General features: G+C 45.0%; 1 protein-coding gene across 1 annotated transcript in view; it reads right to left on the bottom strand.

Moving 5' to 3' along the window:
- Positions 1-22774, bottom strand: part of PRKCA (protein kinase C alpha) — a 378435-nt gene that overhangs the window by 90467 nt on the left and 265194 nt on the right. Inside the window, exons 4-5 of the mRNA XM_004592966.2 lie at positions 11703-11814; positions 8085-8213 (exon numbers count right to left, since the gene is read on the bottom strand). Of these exons, the coding sequence (XP_004593023.1) occupies positions 8085-8213; positions 11703-11814 (241 nt within the window). The remainder of the gene's footprint in view (positions 1-8084; positions 8214-11702; positions 11815-22774) is intronic.

Genomic DNA, 22774 nt, shown 5'->3' with positions numbered 1-22774 from the left:
TCTCTGCACTCATCTTTAACATCCTGCCGTCAGCGTCCCTGCTTGTACTCATGCTCTCTCCAACCCCCTCTGATACTTGCAGTCTTTTTTGTTGTGTTTTGCTTTGCCTTTGATGATCCATTTGAAAGCTCTAGATGTTGGCAAAAAAATGACCCCTGAAATATCTCAGCCTTCTCTTCCTAATAACATCAGCATCACTCAGGAACCTCACAACGATACAAAAACAGGTCTACAAGATAATGGAGATTTGGCTTCCCACTGTCCCCCAAGAGTCTTTTACTGCTATATTTTTTGTTTTGCTTTGTTTTGGGTCTAGAATCCAATCAAGGCTGCAGATTGCATGTGGCTGTCAGGTCTCTTTAGTCTACTTTAATCAACAACAGCACCCTTGACTGTTTTTATTTTCCAAAACACTGACTTTTTTTTAAGTCCAGCCAATTATCATGCAAAACACTGTGGTATCTGGATTTGTCTGTTTTCCCCACTCCTGATTAGATTTGGGATATAACACTGTGGCAGAACACTTGCTGGGTGGTGCTGTGGACTTCATGTGCTGTCACATCAGGTCAGAATCCCTCCAGTGTGATGCATTATTGGGTAGGCTGGGGACCGGAAGGGGGCTAAGGACTGCATGAGGAAACCCAACCACAGTATGACTGCGTCTATAAATGGGCCATTGGGTAGGGATGAGGGCCCTTACAAGGGGACAGAGGAGTTGTGAGGACACCACAAGCAGACACCATCTGCAGATCATGGAGATGGGCCAGACACAAGATCTGCCAGAGCTTTCATCTGGGACTTTGAGCACTGAACACCAAGTTTCCAGAACTGTGAGAAATATAGGTCTGCTCTCAGCTCACTGTCTCTGGTGATTGTGACAGCTGCCAGAACCAAGGTGCTTGTGTTGGATGGGTTACTGATAACGAACACCACACAGACATTTAGTTTAGGTCATAGAGTTCTGGCTATATACCCTTAGTGGGATATTAAGATTTCTAAATATTGCAGTAAAAGCTTGACCTCCATTTAGTAGGTTTGCTCTTGGTAGACGTATTACTGGGATAATTATCTCTGCTACATGTTATGTGGGATGCAGCATATGGATGAGCACAGGTTATTTAATTCTTTGAAAGGCAAAGTCTGAGAAAGAGTGGATAGATGCAAAGTTGGAGGGGTCTTTGATCCACTGATTCACTTCCCAAAGGACAAGAAACAAGCCTGGGCAGGCTGAAAATGAGAGCCAGAAACTATGTAGGGCTCCCATGTGGATGGCAGGGGCCATCAGCTACTGCCCCTCAAGATGTATTATCAGGGTGCTGGATTGGAGGCAGACAGATGGGACTTGAACCAGTGCTCTGATACGGGATGCCAGCATCACAAGTGGCAGCACAAGTGGCGATGCCACAGTGCAGGCCCTGAGCACAGATTGCTGTCAGGAGTCAGGGACCTTGCGAGTGAGACAGCAGCAGGAACACAGATGGCGAGAGAGGGTCAGGATCAGAACTGAGAGCTGCACGGTTAAGTGAGCTTAAAAAGTTCCTCCCTCTTTCTGCAGAGAGAAGCTGTCACATCTAGGAGTGCGCACAGCTCAAGCACACAGGTCTTTGACTCCAAGCACTTTTCCCCATGAAAACACAACACAACACAGCACAACACAACTCAACACAACACAACTCTGGAAAAACCCACTCCAAGGTTTCTCAAAGAAACAAATGAAGTACAGGGTGGGCCTTATTTTTTTTTTACTCAAGAACGAAAGAACGTGCTAAAAATATCCTGTTGGGTGATGTCAAAAGGACACAGGAGCCAGCTTGAAGGGCCTCCCCTTGGATAAATTTTGGAAAAATTTGAACATTAGGAAAAGTAACTCATGAGCCCAAACTGAAACGTTTTAGAGAATGTGTCAAGAAGCAAAAGGAAAAGTCTTCTTTCCGAACTACCGCTAATGAATACAGAAAGACAAGACAGAAGATGACTGTCCTTTAGCCACCAATGTAGTAACTGATACAGGCTCCTCAATGAACCCTCATACGGCTGAATGGGAGGCTGAGTGGGAGGCTGTGAGACTCCATCACACCCAGACTCATCATTCACAAAGACATAAAGAGATGTCCTTGCAGTGGCAGTACCTGCAAGAGGAGACCTTAACCAGGAGGGGATTCGATGAGGCATCTCCAGTGACAAACAAGCTGGACATAGCAGAGGATCAGTAACTTCTGGCCGGCACCTCTCTTTATCCCAATCTCAAGGTCCAGATACAGCAGCTGCATCATCTTCCGCATCCTAAACTGGATTCAGATCTCATAGCCAAGATTTCATCTTTTAGAAATTATCTCCTGCTGGGCACGTCTGGTCTTTCAATCAAGTGGAGGAGACTGAAAGCTGCCCTTTAAACATTCTTCCTGGGGCCAGTGCTGTGGCTCAACAGGCTAAACCTACTTTGTTAAGTGCCAGTTGGTGTCCTGGCTGCTTTGCTTCTGATCCAGCTCCATGCTTATGGCCAGGGAAATCAGTGGAGGATGGCTCAAGTCCTTGGGAACCTGCACTTGTGTGAGAGATTCAGAAAAAGCTCCTGGTTCTTAACTGTGGATCGACTCAGCTCTGGCCATTGGGATCGTTTGGGGAGCAGACCAGCAGATAGAAGATCTTTTTCTCTGTCTCTCCTCCTCTCCGTAAATCTTTCAGATACCAATAAATAAATCTTTAATTTAAAATTTATCTTTCTTAAATAAGCAGTTCAACTTCTCCTGCTGGCGGCCCAAACTAATTATTATATTCCATAGCATACTGCCACGGGGCACAGGCATTTGCACAAAGCATTCAAGCAGTTGATGGGTCTCCCATGTCCCCCAGAGTCCTTGGTCACTGTGAACCCCAAACTTTGGGAGAAGTCTGAAGGAGGCTCAGTCTGGGTGAGTGGTTACTCTGTCTATTCTAATTGAACATGTAGCCAGCTGGGACTCAGGATCTTCTGATTGAAAAAGGAACTCGGAGGACACCATCTCCTCCAGAGTGTGCCACCTGCAGACCCCTAATTCACACACCTCTAATCCCTTGAAATGCACAGAAACATTTCTTCCCAGTTCCCCATATCTCTCACTCCCAAATTCCCCAAATCCCGAGTGGTGTGCAGCTTCCTGACCATGATCTCCAACGTCCTTCCCAGTCTTGCTGGCTCCATGGCCCTGTACCATGGCAACTGAAGCACCCAAGGCTCTCACTGCACACCAAGGGATATAGTGGTTGCTCTGTAATTCTATTTCATGTCTTACAACTCCCCACTACCTGCCCCATCCCACCAAGACCAACATTCTATGACAAACTCTATTCCCACTCTGCACCCATGCACAAAGAATGTGTAATCAAAGAATGAATGATGGTGGGCCCAGGGCAGTAGCCTAGCAGCCAAAGACCTCGCCTTGTACATGCCAGGATCCCATATTGGTGCTGGTTTGTGTCCCGGCGGCCCTACTTCCCATTCAGCTCCCTGCTTGTGGCCTGGGAAAGCAGTCGAGGACAACCCAAAGCCTTCGGACCCTGCACCCATGTGGGAGACCCGGAAGAGGCTCCAGGCTCCTGGCTTAGGATTGGCGCAGCTCTGGCTGTTGCGGCTGCTTGGGGTGTGAATCAGCAGATGGAAGATCTTCCTCTTTGTCTCTTCTTCTCTCTGTATATTTGACTTTCCAATAAAAATAAAATTTTTTTTTTTTAAAAAATGAATGATGGCTATACGAAGCTGCCTTGCCTGAATACCCCAGGATACGAGGAAAGGACACCCACAAGGGGATGATGGCTTTAATTCCAGGAACAGAGTCTGAGACTTGGGGAGCTGCGATGCCACCCAAGTAATGCGTCTCTGGACTGCAAGGATCCCCCGACAGGAGCTTGGCTCAGTATTTCACTCTCGACCCCAAATCAGCAACTTGGAGCACTTGACAAATGAGACCCTGCCAGAGACTAATCTATTGTGGGACAGGCATGTTTCTGCAACAGCTGAACAGCACATGATATTTTTTTTTTCCATTTACTGACAACACTAAATTGAAAATTGGTTCCCATGAGGGATTTTTTTTAACCACTCCTCCAAATAAAAAAGCACACAAGAATGTAGAAAACCCATTAAAATCATCTGCTGCAATGAACAAAAAAGAGTGACAGTGTTCTGATAACATCAGCACTGCTGCCCAGAGGCAAAAAAAAAACACCCAAAAATATACCAGGCAAGCAGAGACCTTTCCCATCAACACCACATCAGTCTGGAGAGAAAACTACGCTCTGCTTTTTCCTAAAGGTGATGTCCACCCCACTGCTGAACTCCCGGCAGGGGGTGTGGGTCTCCCTTGCCTTCGGAGTTATTTTTAACCTAATTCTGCACAGGTAAACAATGGAGACAGGTAAACAATGAGCACGGTTAGCAGTGAACACAGCTGCCAGGTCTTAGGTTTGATCGCATTTTCCCAGAAATCACCTGCCTTTGGACCAGCAGCTCTGCTCATCATGCCTTATTGTTTCCATTTACATTCTCATTAAAGTGGGGCTCTTCCCACCTTGCATGTATTCCCTCAGCTGGAGCTCTCTTTCCTCTGCCTTCTCTGTCTACAGCCCTGCAGCCTCCTCCACTCCCAGGTGCCTTTGCCCGTCTTGCTGCTCCTCCCTGCCCGGTGGGCCTTCTCCTGGAGCACTACTCACTGACGGCATGATTTGGCTCTCGATTATACACACGTGAACTTGGATTGTTCTTCAGTTCCTTCCTGTGTCACTCTTTCCTTCCCTGGTTTTAAGATTCCTACCTGGACTTTGTTTAACACTGAAGAACCACACGGTGCCGAATGCAGGCATAGCAAATATTTAAGGGTTTACAGCTTGTTGAAAAGGAGATGCCTTACTTGAGGGACTTAGGCTCATAGTATACACACTGTAAGTCAGACCCGGCTTCCAGCCCTGACTCCACCACTTTCTACCATGCAACCTGGAGCAATTTCCTTCCCTTTGCAGAGTTCCTTTGGTCTTGTTGAAAAGGAAGACAAGAATAGTACTCTGTGATAAGATGACTACTGGATGCTTAGTGAAAAGTAAGAAGCTATCCTTGATGAAGAGCCAGTTTACCACAAGCACTCCCTAAATGATAGCACCTGCCATCAAATTTGTACCTTAGCTGAGATGAGGTGCAGGCAGGTGAAAGTTTGTATTCCTTTGTTCATTTTGTACTGGGATAGCATATTCTGGTGTCTTCGGCTCTTTAAGATAGCTCTCAGTGGCTAAAACAAGTACCTGTTTTTTTTTTTTTTTTTTTTTTTTACAAATATATCTGGTAATGTTTAAGAATGTGATTACTTTGGTACTTAAATTACAGCTATACAAGGATGCCATTATCAGTGGGCACCAGGTGAAGAGGTAAATGGACACTCTAATACTTTAAGGATTTTAAAACTTATCTTAAACTACAAGTTTCAATGAGACACTACTAAGCTATTCCTCTGATTTTTCTTTCTATACTTAGAATTGGATTTCCTTTATAGAAATAATTGCATTTTATAACAGACTTCAAGTTTTACTGATACTATGATGAAAATATCCTTGTCCTCTGGTACTTAAATTTTTAACCACCACACTTACCATCTGTGTGATCTGGGGCAAGCAGCTTCATTTTCGTGTGTCTTAGTTTCTTTGCTCATAGAATGAAGGTATGAAGGTGGGTATTGGGTACAGTGGTTAAGGTGCCATTTGGGACATTAGTGCCTGCTTGGAAGGTAATGTGTTTGCCCCCTCACCATGTCAGGACACAACCCTCCCTACAACACCAGGACACGACATGAGGCCGAATCCATGAAGCACTGAGTGACCCATCGCCACAGCCAAGGTCTAAGGCATTTTAGGATATAGCAGCCTAGTGGATAAAGCAGTATAATCCTTAAACTACTGCTGAACATGCGTTCTTGGAGTAGAGCTGAAACTTACAGAAACCCTTGTGAGCTAATTTCCCAGAGACTTGACCTAAATAGCTGCTGTAAGTTACACTGGCTGGTTTTTATGCATGAAAAGTTCACGTCCAATACAGTGAAAGGTATGGTCTCTTAGGGCAGTTTAACAATTCCGAGAGAAGATCAGTCCTCAGCAGTGGTGAAACAATTAGTATGTCACGAACCTGGATCTGACGGGACCTGACCTTTCTCTTGTACTCAGGTGTCACCCTTGCCAGAGCACCTGTGCCCCTCTGCAGTTAGTTTCCTACCTGCAAGGCTCTTGCAGCTTCTAGAAGCAACCAGATGCCTCGAGCAGCACTGTATGATTTACTGCTTTTATTCTAGGAGAAGGCACAGGGCAAGTCCAGCCTGCAGTGTATGTTTTGCTTTATCCAGAAACACAATGGGTGACAACTCAACATTTAAAACCTGTCCAGGCATTCTGGACTTCACAGGGAGTTATGAGGTGCCACAGGCAAGCCCTATAATTAAGCTCTGACTATTCACCTGGGATGTCTGTTCTACTGCCAACAGTAGTAACTGTGGAAATAAGGGAAAACCACAGGAACATTTCACCACTAAAAGTCTATTTAATGCTGTTTAAACCCTTATGGCCTAGGAAGACTTTATGTTACAGCAATTTCCTCGTCAATGGCCCACTCCCCACCCTCAACACATGGCTCTGACAATGCAGTGGAAGAGAGAAGCAAGGGTAAAGACATGTGTGTGACATGTGACATGTGTTCTCATGACTCCCAAGGAAATTGTCTCCCATGGGCAAAGTGGAGCCCATGGATACCATCAGCCCAATCAAAGGGTATTGCAGTTGACAGCCACAGCCCAGGTATAAGGGCCCAGCAGGCATGGCTTTTGAGAAAATAACATAACTTATCTAGAGCACAGAATCTAAAGAGACTCTGTCTACGACAGGGGTTTTATTCCCAATTCTGCCTAATCAGCCTCAACAGGTGGTTTGTTTCATAGGGTTATCCAGAGGCAAACTGTTCCCAGCGATGTCTCATTATCTCTTGCTTTGTTTTCTTACTCTCTGAGAAGGATTTGAGGATGTTTACCAAAGTTAGCTTTCTCAGAGAACTCCCCTGACCCCTTCTTTCTCTTAAGCAGACCCCTCCAGCTTTTCTTCTAAATACATAATATTAAAGTCAGTCTTACAATGCATACCACAGCTTAAACTTCCTAAATACAGACATAGCCTCTCTTCTGGCCAAATGAAAACGAATGCCTCTAAGAACTATTGTTTAAGAGTATTCTGTGATCCACAAGAGAGACCCCAAGAGCAAGGAAAGAAAGGTCTGGGTGTGAAGCCATAAACCACCACAGAGAGTGTTACAACACACAGAAGCCAAGCCATCCTGAGGCCAGTGGAGGGGTCCTGGTCAACACAACTCCAGGATGACTTGAGTGAGTGTGCTGATGCATCTATAGCGGGTTGGTGAGAAAACCAAAGGAGAAGCCATGTCATGGCAGTGTCTAGACACAGCTCTGAGGAGCTGGTATCCCGGCCCATTGGTAGGGAATTCTGATCTTATGGCCTGTTTGTAGGAAGCTCAGATGCTAGGAGAATTAGAAGCACAGGGCCTGGAGTCCAAAGCCGAGTTCCTGATCCTGGCTCCTCACATGGCAAATCTGCAACACTACAAGCTACCAATTGCTCTCTGCCTTGATACCCTCTTCTCCAAAGTGAGGCTGCCAACCAGGTAGTTGTGACAACTTAACAGTCCAGTCTGGGTGTGGGGGGAGTGTTGCTAGCACCATCCCCTGCTGCCGCTGCTGCTGTTGGAGTTAGGAAGTCATCAGAGTTCCTCTCCACTAAACTTCTTGGTTATCCGTCAGCCCCCTCTCCCTGCCTCTTCCACTGCTATCAAGAGCATTTTGATGAAAGGCTTTTCCTGTACAATACTATCCAAATACCCTAACCCACATAATGCTTGAGACTCTGAGACCAGTTTCCTGGTGGATGTATTAAGTTAAGCCTGCAGTGCAGGGTCCAGGCACAGTGGTGACTCCACCACGACAGACACATTCAGTCTGGATCCATCCTGCCTGTGTGTATGCTTGACCTTCACCTGACCGTGCTGCTCCTGGCCAAGCAAGGCTTACCTGTGACATGGAGCTTCTCATCGGTGACCTCAGCCTTCAGGTAAATCCGCCCTCTCTTCTCGGTATGATCCATTCCACAGAGGCTGGGGACATTGATCACACACTGCTTGTGAACATTCATGTCACAGGCTGCGGAGAGAGAAGGCGCAGGGTGAGGGCAGCCATATGCTCTGTCATCACTGCTTCAGCGTTTTGCTGTCGGAGCAGGAGTGAAAATGAGTTACCCCCCAACTTGATACTTTGCTATCATGTTTTCGGTGACAAAAAGAACTGTTAGCAGATGTCCCTTATGGCACAGGCTTCGTGTGAGTGACAATATCCTTAAAATACCCATACTATATTTGTTCAGTCTTAACTGAAGCAAAATATCCCAGCTTGTTCTTCCGTGATGGTTTCAAATATTTAACAGGATGTAAGAGTCACACAGGTAATATGAACAGAGCTCTGAATAATTCCTATTTTTTATACACAGAGGCAAAGACTCTGTTCATTTTCAGCAGAGAATGCTTTTTGCCAAAGAGCTCCTTATGTCTCTCTGAGCACACCACCATGAAAGAGTGAAAGCAGGTGATTTGGTTATAGGAAATTCTTAACATTTTCTTTTCCTCAACCACTTCTGTATGTTCAAGAAGGTTTAAGCACATTGCCTTTTTTTTAAGAACCTGTATTTGGTATTTTAAACCTGTCTCAAATATTTAAATATCATTTCAAGTAAAACAAATACAAGCCTGGCACGATAAGCTACTCTTTTCAGCTGACATTACGTGGGCGACTTGGAGGTGGATGTGAAAGAGATCAGTCTTATTGCAGTGAACCAAAGAAACCCTGAAAATAATCCCGGGCGCTGACTATGAACACAATACTTGGTGTAGGTGCTGCTGCCCCCTTGTCCTTTCTGGTGCCTTGGGGCTTCCAGAGGGATAGTGGCTATAACCTCAGAATTCCTTGATGGGATGCTAGTTAGGTCTGTCACTAAAGGTGCAGGCGTCCTATGCATTTTACTTGAGAGTAATCTGTGAAAAGCATCATGAATGACGTATATCTGCTGTATGTTAAACATTGTGAGCAAGAAGATGACAAAGGGGCAAGGGACTATTACAGTGGGTTGACACATAAGGATCCTGCTGGGCTTTTATTTCCAGAGTAAATTGTACAAGATCCTGTACCTTGATTTAGCCCATATAAAGGTGCCAGAAAAGTTGGGGTTATTGATATAATGTAAGTTAACTAAGTGAGAGCTTCAAGTGTCTTGCCGCAATTCCCAGTGTGGGTGTTTCCAGGCTCCACCATGGATAGCCTCTGCCCACACAATCTGGTTTCTCAGCCGGCTTCCTCCTCTACAAACTCAGAGCCTGTCCTACCCAGGTAAACTGGCCCCCACAACTCTAAAATGGAATCACAGGCAGGATCTCATCACACAACAGGCAAGGCACAGGAAGACACTTTTCCCATTGAAGTTAGGATAGAGGTTGGGATCCTGGCACATCTGCTTATTTTCTTTCTCTCTTCAAAAAGGCACCTGGGCAGTGTCCCTGGGAAGCTTTAAAACTCTAAGGAGACAAGGTTACAAGAAAATAAAAGCACTGGTTCAGGTCAGTGGCTTTCAAAATTTCTTAGTCATGGATCCTGGGTTGTTTTTTTTTTAATCAAAATCTAAAGCAGACTCCTAACAGACACAGGAGATGACTGTTATCTCATTAGCATAAGTTCAGTTAATAATAAATTCAAATTTATACCATTTATTTATTAGACATTCAAGGACAAGTATTAAAGCTCTCTGATCTAAAGAAACCTTGAAACAAGTTATTAGGGATACCAGCTAATATCTGCTATGGCTTGAATGTGTCTCTTAACAGATCAGGAGTTGGATTCCTAATCCCCAGTTGTAGGGTCCCAAGATGGTCACAGCAGCTTTGACAAGAAAGAGACCTGAGCTTGCACACTTGCTGTCTACTCACCCCATGCCATGGGAGGAAACCCTCACCAGATGCTGCTGTCATGCCCTTGAACTTCCTGGTCTCCAGAATTGTGAGCTCTTAAAATTTTCCCAGTCTCAGATACTTTGTTATAGCAAGAGAAAACAAACTAAGACAATATCCCAGACCAGCATCAGTAGCCCATCTATTCTTATATTTTTTTATAGCTTTGTGGCATCCATATACAGAAATGTATAAGCTACGAGCAGCTGTACTTACCAGCATGCTTCTCCATCCAGGAACCCTTCAGAAACATGATTACAGGTACAGCCCAATCAGTGAAGCTGGCATATAAGCTCAGCGAGGCACCTCGACCTTCGTCAGTGCCCAGTGTACAACATAATCAAGTGTTCATTCTTGTTCAAAGGCTTACAATAGCGTATACAGTGTGTTTACAGGGGGTAGACAGTTTGGTCTAGTGGTTAAGATGTCCACGTCCCAGACTGGAGTGCTGGGTTTGAACCTTAGCTCCAGTTCCGATTCCAGGAAGTGATGGCTCCAGTGGTTGACTATCATTTACCTAGCAGACTTAGTTTTCACAATCTCGGCTTTGTGAGCATTTAGCACGCTTTCTCTCTCTTCTGTCTTCATTTCCCTCCCAATAAACACATGAAATCTAATGAATGCACACAGAGCTGGCACTTACAGAACTCAGAAAACCATGTGTCTGGATCCTAGGGTTTTCAGAGACACGAAGGCCACGGGCCTGGATGATGGCAAAGGCACTGTAAACTGCTATGTGGTTGTGCAGCTTCAGGGAATGGACAGCTCCTGTGTTGGAGGAACTCTCCCCTGTCTACAATGTTCCCACAGAGTCCCTTTACATACCAGGTTTGTCCCCCTGTAGGAGACAAATGGAAAGCTCTAGGGCCCTGTAGGACTTCAGCGAATGACAGCATACTGAAAATTCCACAACGCCTTCCAGCATATTAGAAGACTTGAGCTCAGTAATTACCTTCTCGTGTCCTAAAAGCCCAAATTTTTATTTAAACAAAGAGTCTGGGGAAATCACATAATTTAAGAATGCTTGAAGCAAAGCGTTTCCAAGGTTGCTTTTCCTTTCTCCTGGTGTTAGATGGAAATATGCAGATGATGGAAAAAGAGAAGGCAAAAGGCTGATGTCCTCTTGATGGAAGTGCTCTTGATGGAGGTCCTCGGGGATTTCACCTTAAACTGGACTGAGATTTGGACAATGTGCAGGAGCCTGGTTCTTAAGATGTGAGCCTAGTTTTTATGTTCCTTTTGTTCCCAGTTTTAAGGAGCGCCTCCTGGATTTTTTTCATGTCCACTCACTAATTAGAGACACAGGAAGATAATGACCATGGCTGCTCAGCTTTATGTGGAAGTTAAACCAAATGCAGAGTCTGGAGGTGGGGAGTCTTCTATAGGCTCTGACTTTAACCTGCACTTAACAATAATGGATGATTTCTACCACTAAAAACCAAATGTAAGGGCATCTACCCATTTCATTTAAAGTCAAGTGTCTTTTTGCCTTTTGTTCACTGTTGTGCAAGCAGGTAAGTTTAACAAGCTAAAACCATCCATGGATGGGCTGGTGATGAGAAGTGACTGGGTCTGCAGTGCTCCACGGGCCATGGAGGTAGCTGAAGACCCTTGCAACCTACCAGAGAAAAAAACTTACTGTCACATTTCATCCCCTGGTGGATGAGTCCATATAGCAATGACCCACAGTGATCGCAGAAGGTGGGGCTCCCGTAGGTATGTATTTTGAATTTGTGCTTGCTCCTGGGATCCTGGGGAGAGAAAGTACAATGCTTACTCCATGCTCGAAAGGGACATATCTTTGGATTAACCAAATTCAGACTCCATGGCAACCCCCACACCCACAAGGCTCTGTAACGAAACTGCACCCCATTCTCCAGGGTCATGGGATGGGGACGGCACATTGCTGATACATCAGGTTCTCATGTGACAAAATACACTTTTTGCTTCTCTGGCATGTGATTGGCACACGCCAGGCTTTCTACTGAAGTTCTCACTTCTGGACCTGAAATTTTCAAAACCCTGGGAGCATGTGTGTGTGTGTGGGGCAGTGTTATTGTTGTTGTTTTCATTTATTTCCCATTTTCACTTTTATTTGAAAAGCAGTGAAGATGCAGAGAGACACACAGAGCACAAATTCCCATTGCCAGTTGACCTCCCAAATGCATGCCTGCAACGGCCAGATCTGGGCCAGATCTAAGCCAGGAGCCCAGAATCAATCCTGGTCTCCCATCTGCTGTAAGGGCATTCAGTACTTGAGCCATAGCCTGCTGCTTCTCAGGGTGTGTGTTAGCAGGAAGCTGGAATCAGAAGTAGAGCTGGGACTCGAACCTACACACACTGATAGACAATGTAAGCCCTATGCTACATCTTAACTGTTGTACCAAATGCATGCCCATGGCCAGTGTTTAAACAACTCAGCATATCTGCCTCCTTGGGGCACAAAATCAGAGCCTGTTTGTGAGGCACCACTGAATGACCCTCACCTTTTAAAACAGCTGCCATGCAAAGTTTCTCAAATGATGTATTCCCCCAAACTGATAGTGAGACCTTGACTAGAAACTACAATGCACTGTGAAACTGGGTGTGCCCCCAAACTGATGGAGATCTTGTCCTGAAACCACAATGCACTGAGAAACTGGGTGTACCCCCAAGCTGATGCAGGCTTTGTTCTGGATCTGGAACACTGCCTAGAGAAGCTGTAGCGCAGGTAGATATCGGAAAGGTATGGGACTTATTTCCTATGCCCCCACTGCGACGCCATCTCCTACCCTAGCACACTACACAAGGGACCCAAGGGGAACCAGACGTCATTTTTGGGTAGGTAAAGTTCAGTTGTGTAATTCACAGATGAATTATAGACAGGGCATGCTTACTATGGTGATCCACAAGCTTAACCTCTCGGGTCACTGCATGGGCTCAGAATCTTGCCTCGGATGCAGACACCCGTTTTATCCTTTCTGCCTTATCGGTAAACCGAGAATTCACCTATCTCTGTGGCCGTTATGAGGACACAACACGTCAGTCTTCACATAACGCTTCCAATGTTGCCTGGCACAGAGTCAGTCCCGAGTAGATGCAGCAGGTAAGCATCTTTGCTTACTGATTTACAAAAGTTGAGGAGTGAGCTGCAAGACCTTTTGTTTTATTTATACTCAACATGATGCAGCAGGGCCCATTAAATTCTTCCTGTCACGGAGAATCACTCTTCGTGACCTGAGTGGCTGCGAAGACAGAACTTCTGTCACCTGAATTCAGGATGGAGGAAGTCAGGGTTTATGGAAAGTCAGGAGAACAGGAGTTGATTTACAGTTGCTCACCCTGAGCTATCCAGGGTAGGAGTTTGGCAAGATGGTTAAAACACTGCTCGGTTCCCCGGTGTCCGGGACTGTGTCCAAGTCCTGGCTCCACTCTCATTCCAGCTTCCTGCTAATGTGCACCCCAAGTGTCGCTAGCTGATGCCTCAAGTGCCTGGGTTCCTGCTACCCATGTGGGAGACCCAGAGGGGAACTCTAGTTCTGGTTTTGACTTGACTTAGTTCTAGCTGTTTTGGGTGTTTGGGAGATGAACCAGTGGATGGAAGACCTCTTTCTCTTTCAAACAAGTAAAAAAAAGTAATAATAACCTATTAATCGTGAGATATCCTGTGGTCTAACATTTCTCAAGTACAAGACACAAAGAAGGAAACCATTAGCTTTTGATGTTTTAGGGCTTAGGTACTGGTGACTTAAGGAGATCCCAGAGGTGAGTCTGATTTTGTTTGAAAAGTTTGTAAGAAAAAAGTCACCTTTTATTTTATGTTGGGACTTCAAATCTCAGCCACACAGGCCAATGAGTTCTGATGATATTTTTCAGATGTAGATTCGAAAATTCCAGTATGTTCAAATTGTTTTTTTTTTTTTGCACTTTTTTTTTTATCAGTATGTTCAAATTGTGTAGGAAAAAGGACAGTAAATCATACGTACACTGATAAATGTATTGCCCAGAACTGGTAAAAATGAGCATTCTCTGTTGTTTTTTGTTTGTTTTTGTTTTTTGTTTTTGCTGTGTAACTATTACCCACATTTTACAGAGATGTTAGTGACCTTTACAGGAACATGTGACTTTGAAAAGCCAGGGCTGCGACCTGACCAACATCTGACTTCCACCCTAGTGCTTCCAGATCTTCTCAGAATGAGATCTGGCTCTTTAAAATCTTTGCAATTTGTATATCTGCAACATAATTTTTTTTGTTGGTGGAGGGGGAGATAAGCCTGCTACCTGCTTTTATAAATAAGCTTATGTTGGAACAGAGCCATGCTCATTTATTTACATACTTCCTTGGTCACAGTGGCAGAGATGAGTGATTGTGACAGTCTGTGTGGGCTCAAAGCCTACAGTGTTTACTCTCTGGACTGCCCGGGAAAGTCATGCCAGTCACTGACATAGGGAACCCCGCAAAGTGTCACACCACCGGGAACCTATTTGCACACTGCATGCAGGGCCTGTTACAAACAGACCATGAAACCCTGTCTTCCTGCAGGTGTCCCTAATGGCAGGCACAGTGAAGATGGAAAACCTCTGCTTTCGCAGGCCATTCCAGAGCGGTTGGTAAAGTACCTAATGGGTGCTAAGCGAGCACGCGTGTAGGTGATTCAGCATTCTTGAGACAGGTCACTAATTCACCTTCTAAATGTTTCTCTTGGAGTGTAAAACATTAACATCTTTCTTGAGATTCCTTCCCATAGCAAGTGGTGGCTGTTGCTGTATCTGAAGCATGACCACAGATTGGCGGCCCACAGAATTCCCCAGGACCCCAAGACATGAGACAGAATGCTGAGGGAACAGGCCGGTGTCAGTGTCAATTAGAGATACTCATGCTGACAGCAAAGGTCGTGTCCTACGTCTTGGAGGGCAAAGACAATGCCGGGGGAAAGCGGCAGACCAGTTTTTCCCCTTTAGAAAGCAGGCATCAGCTGCTGGCACTCAGTAAATCAAGAGTGGCAGCTCACACAGAGCCCTCTGGAGTCTGCCCATGCCAGGCAGCCCCAGGGCAGCTGTCCTGACAGCTGATCATGTAGCTCTCTACTGACATGGCACACAGGCAACCTGCCTCATTTTCCAGGAGAATCCATGTGCTATTCACCCAGCACACACAGGGTGTCACCAGGCCCTAGCCATCTGGAAGTGAGGGAAGACAGGAAACTATTGTTTCCACCTCCTGTTTAAGTACTAAGTCTTGGCGTCCTTCCGCGTTCCTGAATTACAGGTGTGGCCAAGGATCCTGCTGCTGCAGTAAAATGATGACAACAAAAACAGCAACAGCAGCACCTGCTAGTCAGTCATCAAATATGTACACTTTAGCATGCTTTCTTATGAGCGAGGTCTTATTGTAGGACCAAAGAGTCTTCCATCAAAAGAGTATTTACTGGGCCCCTGGAGACCTGACACAGGCTCTGTGACCATGAAAAGTCAGGTGACTAATTTGTAAAGCAGAAATAACACCACCAATCTACCTATGTCATAGGCAAAGGGTGAGATTCAACTCAGGGTACAAATGAGAACAATCTGGCGATGTGGAGATCACTGGATGAACACATGTGATTACTACTGCATCATTCCTGGAAATAGAAGCATGCCATAGGTTTCCCCCAAATACATCAGTGGCCTGGGTTGAATGAGAGAGAAAAGGAGAGGCTGACTTTCAGTGTTCACAGGAGGTCAGGTGAAAACCAAATGGGCTCCTACACGCCTTTCTTCTGCACCTCAGTGGCTTGGCCATTGTCCTGATTGATGACTTGAACCACCTGAACCATCTTGTGCACTGTCTCCACCACATGGACATTGGAGGCAGGGCCCTGGAAGCCCTTCTTCAGCCTGACTAGCCTCTTCTTATCTGAAAAGACAGCACATCATGCAAACTAAAGGGAGGTGACTCATGATGATTTTCAGAGTGCACCTCCAACCAAGATCTCTCCGGCTCTCCGCATTACTACCAACATCCACTGATGAGAGAGGCTTTCCACTTCTTTTGGGATCTGACTTCTTCCTCTTGGGACTTGAAGGTGTTGGATCAGATTGGCACTTTAAAACTGGTATTGCATGAGGCCTAACAAGTGTCAGGAGGTGCCTGGGGCTGCTGAGCGTGGAGGAAGAAGAAGACAAAAGTGGGAAGCCACTGCTGCTAGAATTAAAGTTGGAAACAACTGGACTAGATGGTCTTTTTCATGCTATCTTGATTATTTTTTTTTTATTTTGAAATCATTTAAGACTCAAAAAATCTTGCAAAAATAGTACAGACTGTTCCTGGGTATTCTTCATCCTGCTTTCCCCAGAGAGAACATCTTACATAACCACAGGACGTGAGCAGAACAAGGACACGGACACCAGCACAATGCCATCAACTAAATGGCAGGCTTTAAGGTTTCACTACGATTTGTATACATAATTCCAGGGCGAGCATTTTCATTGTACGGATTATGAATTAAATCTCCTTTTGACTGAGGACGGAACAAGGTAATATTGGCTAGCTAAGCACCACTAACTCAAGTGCAACTGCACCAAAGGGACATCTGTTCCTTGTGCCTTAAATGTATAACCCAAGGGTATTCATGTTAAGGGACTATGGGTGGATGAAAAGTCTAATCAGAATGGTCTCTCGTAAGCAAAGAAAACACAGGCTGTTTCCAAACCTTCCTGATCAGTTTTCCCAAATGAACTCACTTCAAGGCACAAGTTGACACCAAATACGATGTCAGCCTGGGTGACGGGAGGTGGAAAGGTGCGTAGGCACTGGATACAGGCATTGCAAGGTCATCCCCTATACCCAAACTCTGTACACCTGATGTGCATTAACCAAAATAACTTTAAAAAAAGTAACTGATTTGATCATGACGCATTGTCTGAAGTATTCCACATACACATACTGAAGTATTCCACCCTATTCCAATAATAACCATAGCTGAAAAACTAAGGGTGCTGGCCTAGTGCAATAGTTTAGTGGCTAAATCCTCGCTTGCATCCACTGGGGTCCCATGTGGGTGCTCCAGTTCCCAACCAGCTCTCTGCTTCTGGCCTGGGAAAGCAGTGGAAGATGATCCAAGGCCTTGGGACCTTGCTTCTGCATGGGAGACCTGGGGGAGACTCCTGCCTTCAGATTGGCTCAGCTCTGGCTATTGCAGTCACTTGGAAGAGTGAACCAGTGGACAGAACATCTTGATGTATCTCCTTCTCTCTGGAAATCGGCCTTTCCAATAAGAAAAAAATAAATCTTTTAAAATGAAGCAAAAACAAAGGGTGTATAGGCTTTGGGGCTTCCAGAGGAAGCTAGGGATGCGGACTGGGAATACAAGGTCAACAAGGAAATCTCAAGGCCTAAGCTGTGCCCCCATGAGTCGCAGAGTAAGTTTCCTAATGGCTGCCAAATAAACTGGGCAAAGGGTGACTCATATGGGGTTCACACGTGGCTTGATGTGGCCCAAGAGGTGTGTGCAGGGAAGCTGGGCCATGGAGGAGAAGCTGATGTTCTTGGCAGGTGACCCAATGTCACCTGTGTGAGGCAATGAAGAGTCTTGGGACTCTTCCTCACGTCTCTCAGCCCTGGCCCTCAGCTCCTCTCACCTGTGCTTACACCTGGATTATCCTCTTCATCTGCTAACACCTCTACGCCCAGAATCTACCTGCTGACACAAGTGAGAGGACAGCAACAAAGTTTCCACGCTTCTCTAGGAAGCAGCCCCAGAAGTCAGCACTGGATACACCCAATGTGCTTCATTTCTGTCCCCAAAATGCCATGATCACTATTGGCCTAACTACCTCCCTTTTCAGTTCTTCTTCACAACCATCATCACCAACATTATCGCTTCAACACACATGCATATGTGACTGACACAACAGTCTATAGGAAAAGAGATGTGCCTTCAACTGAGGACACCTGCTGAATTAGCATCTGTACCAGAACTAAGAACAAATATGGACTTTATCTCTGAGCTTCGTGAAAACCAAAGCAGGAAGGTGAAAGATGCTTGGTTCCCATGGGACAGCACAGCCACCTGCATACAGACATCTGTCTTGTTCTTCGAAATAATTTGTCTCGTATATGGTAACTCTTCATGAAGTGAGGATGAAAGCAAACGACTGAATCCTTAACCAAGGGTACTTACATCACTGCCCCCCTGAGGATTCTAGGTATAATGATCTTATCCAAAGGCACTTCAAAAAGTTGGTAGAAAAATGAATTAAAAAGTTGACTTCAGGACATCTTTTTTTCTCCTGAAGCCCATGCACAGTTCTTTTAAAATACTACATTTTGTATGAGCATTTAAAAAACTTTTATTTATTTTTATTGGAAAGGAACTCTAACTCTCTAACTCAGAGTTAGAGGGAGGGCGATATAGACAGAAAGATCTTCATCTGCCGGTTCACTCCCCAAGTGGCTGCAATGGCCAGGAACCAGGAGCTTCTTCTGGGTCTCCCATGTGGGCATAGGGTCCCAAGGATGTGGGCTGTCCTTTACTGCTTTCCACAGCAGGGAGCTGGAAGGGAAGCAGAGCAGCCAGGACATGAACCGGCGCCCAGATGGGATCCCAGCACATGCAAGGTGAGGGATTTAGTCACTAGGCTACTGTGTCAAGCCCTTTGCATGAGCTTTTTAAGAACCCCTCATGTGAGTTGCAACAAGTTTGGCTGTATTTAGTGTCATGAAGAAACTGGCTGGCAAATGTCAAGTCTGCCCTATTATGGGTGGCACCATGCTTCTTGTTGCTGAAATGCATGCAAGTCCAACTTTTTGTTTCTCTAGCACTGGCAGGTGCTCATTAAGCGGAATAGGAAGCCTGCTGTCGTATGTCACAGCCCGACACAACACACTCAGGGAGGGCACTCAGCATCTCTGGGGTTGGGGGTCGGGGAACACCCGTTCTGAGGAAACCACTTGTAGTGAACGCCAATCAAGCCTAATCCACCAATCTAATCCAAACCACTTGTGAAGGGGGGTGGGGGAACCAATGAAAAATTCAAGTCCTATTGAAAGTATCTGCTGGCCTGCTTCTCGTGTCTTAATTTTACAAGATAGCGACGTGATTTGTCTTCTTCAGATCTCATCCTCCACACTCGTACCAAGGCTCTTGGGCGCCTTTCTTCATCAGCAATATCATCATTTTGCACTTTGTTAAAAATAAACCCATGGGTCCATCCATATTGTACAGAATTTTGATGCTGACTGGGCCCAAGGTTTCCCAGGTATCTTTTTGCTGCACTGTGGATAACCACTTGGGTTTTACCCCAGGTAAGCCTGTAGTTCTGGCCTTCAGGGATGAGGGGAGTCCAGCCAAGTATGGGGTGAAACCAGTGTTCCCCGCAGCTCAGGGCACAGGCAACAGAATCGCCTGTGGATGAGGCTGTAGTGTAAGTAGATACCACTTCATGTGCCCTTTTAATTTGATGAGTAAAAATTACGCGGGGCTTTGGCCAGAGGTCACCCTGGTGTGAATTTTCCACTTATGCCTCCAGAACGACCTGAAGCTTCCTTCAGGTAGGCCTGGATGTCTGTCCCTGGGGGCTGGGGCTGGAAGGGTTTCTGGGAAAGGCTGTCTCTAACCCAGTGGGGCTCTAGGCTATGACTTCCTTCAGTGCTCAGAGCAGATGGTTCCTTCAGGCTCCCCCCTTTTTATTTTTGTTTTTATCTATTAAAATGTATTTATTATTTTTGATACAGTTCTATAGACCCTGGGACTTCTCCCTCCCCTCTATTATTATAGTAATATAGTCCTTCCTTACCGGCCATAAGTTCATCATTCTGCTATTTAAGTGTACCTAGACACTGTAGTATGGACAATGGTAGAGAGTCCTGCATGCTATTATCAAGACGTATTTAACAGTTTCATTGACAGCAAGGGGATGCCTCACTTTCACCATCGATGAGTGCTCATGAACCCCACCTGCAAGCCCACTGTGGGTCACTCAGACGTGGACAACATATGCAACAACAGAACGCTGCTCTCAGGATGAGGCGGGTACTAGTCCTGGGCGCTTTTTCTGGAAGTGTTTTGTTTCAGCTCTATGGCATAAAGAGTTTCCTACTTTAAGGTTGCTGTGTTACTGTGACAGTACTAACAGAATCAAATCATGTGATCAGGGTGGTTTTTCTGTGTGTGTGCCTTGGATGTAGGTGATTATTTTGTATACAATGTCCTGAGCAGTGCCCCACAGCCTGGTGGCTCTCTGCCCTGCTCACACTGGTCTTGCTGAATGCTGCTTATTTGAAGAAAGTTTAACTTTAGTATTTGGGAAAAATATTTTAATTTTGATCCTAATACATGTGAGGCACTTTTACATTTGGACTAACCTGTCAACCCAGACTTTGCAAGTGGAGACAGTCTAGCAGTCTTCCAGACATTAAATACTGAACAACAAACTGTTTAAGAAAACATGCTAGTCAATTTCCACCAGTGAGAAAATGGCTAAATAAACCATGCTATATTTCTATGCTGGAATACTATGAAGAAATCAAATCAAATGAACAAGATCTTTGTGACAACATGGACAGATCTCCAAGATACACTTTCTGGGGAAAAGAAAAAGTCATAGCATGAACATCAAATACCATGACATTTATATGAAAAACAGAAACAAAAATAACCCTGTCACAAACACAAACAATGATGCTGTTTTTCCTCTAGATAGATATTTACATAAAATGCCTCTGGGGAGATGTGGGGACAGGCCAGGTTCAGAGACAGAAGTAAAAGGAAGCTTTCAATATTATCTGAAAAGATTTCAGTTAATAAATGAGTTCCTGCATTATCTACATAATCTAAATTAGCATGCACCCAGCTGTATCCATCTGGATCTATTTAAGCAGATCCATGAGATGCCATTAGGAGAGGATGCAGGTGTAGGGGAAGCAGCCTCAAGTGCATTATCTGATGACAAACCAGTTTGTCTGCAGCTTCTCCAGACATCTAGTGAGAAGTGTCTATATGCGGGGGCCCAGAAGAGATCTGGTATAGTCAGCTTGTTATGGGGTGCAGCCAGTGATAGCCAGCACCCATCGACAGTGGGCCTAGGAGTTGATTAGTACTCATTGCGCTGGGCAGGAACATGAACTGGGCCTGTGGCTAAAAACTACTAGACTAATTGGACTCATCTGTACCCAATATCCTGGCTAAATTAGGACGTGGGGGGAAGAGTATATAAGGAGAGATGAAGGAACAATAAAGCAAGACTTCGCAGACTTCTACCATCACTGGTCTCCTGTCCGTGCTTCATCCCCAGACCCGCTCCCTGTCCACATTACTGGCTCTGATGGTTGGAGCAATCATGGTCCCTGTGTACTGCTTAGATGGGACAATGGATACAGTAATGTTTCTATCAGGAGTTCCAGCAGAGGTGAGGCCTAGCAGTGATGGAATGTGGGCAGAGAATCCAGGGAAAGGTGCATGTCTGCAGCTTTGTAAGTGTATCCAGGTTATTCGTTGCATGTCTCTTAGGATAACTTATACTGTTGGGGAAGCTGGGACACAGGTCTTCAACTTAACGTGTGGACTTAAGGGTAATGACCATTTGCTCCCCTTTGGATTATGTTTGGTTTGATTATGTTTGGTTTGATTATGATTGGTTGGATTGCCATATGGACTTGTGATTTGCTATTTCCAGTATGCTCTATTATCACCAAGCTTGGTTAATAAAGACTCCTTAATAAACCTTAGACATGTCTGGAGTGATCTCGCTCACACCCCGTAACAAGCTATCCATACATCTTAAATTTTAATTAAAAGCTGTTTTATGAACAATATTTTCCTGTCCTGCAGTGCATTTATAGCATCATCATCAAGATTAAGTTTTAGCTCCATCAGTTATAGATTTCAAATTACAAAATACCGTTGAGAGTTTAATATGGAATTCCAATATTAAAATATTTAAAATGTGTGCATAATTATAAAACCTAATCATTATGTGTCTAAGAAAAAAACAAGGCTATTTCCTAGCTATTTATCAGCTTCGTCATTTTGCCTCACATCTCCTATGCTGATGTTACTGTGTGCCAGGTGGCTTGTCCAGGTTTGCGGGTCTCAGATGTGGACCAATCCTGCTTCATTTGGGTGAGAAACAGAAAGCACTTTCAACTTGCACTTACTTTTCTCACCGTTCACTTTGGGAACCCCTAGCTGATACAGGAACTTGTATCTGGAATATAGACAGTCTCATGGCAGAAGGAAAAAAGAAACAGCAGGACTACTTAAAACGCTCTTGTATCTCCTACTCAGGAATAATATCATGATGCCACCCCCATTTCACTGGCCACAGCCACAGGGCCAAGTCGGAAGTCCACAAGGCCGAGGAAGAGGCAGCTAGTGTTTTGAACAACACTCTCTACAAAGACCCTTAGGAAACTTACTGTCTATTGTCATCTTTAAAAATTTGGTCAAGAGTGGATAGGATTAGGGCTTTGAACTTTGAAAGCATGCAGGTTTAAACTAACAGAAAATCGTTTTTAGCAGAGGACGTAAGATAAAACTGTCCTGCAGATGTTCTATTAGCTTGGCAGGAAAGCAGTAACATACAACCTCAGAATGTCACTTAGCACCTTGAGTGTTTACTCACTCATTTTGTATTTCACTGGCCACAGCAGGAACACCTGTCCACTCAGTTCAGATTGAGCAATGAAAGAACATCTTCCGTGGGGAACTCTCCATGCTCAGGGCAAGGGCAAAGAAAAGCTCGAGGTGGAAG

Source organism: Ochotona princeps, chromosome 17, assembly GCF_030435755.1.
Source record: "Ochotona princeps isolate mOchPri1 chromosome 17, mOchPri1.hap1, whole genome shotgun sequence".
Lineage (NCBI taxonomy): Eukaryota > Metazoa > Chordata > Mammalia > Lagomorpha > Ochotonidae > Ochotona > Ochotona princeps.
This window is presented reverse-complemented; position numbering and strand designations above follow the sequence as displayed.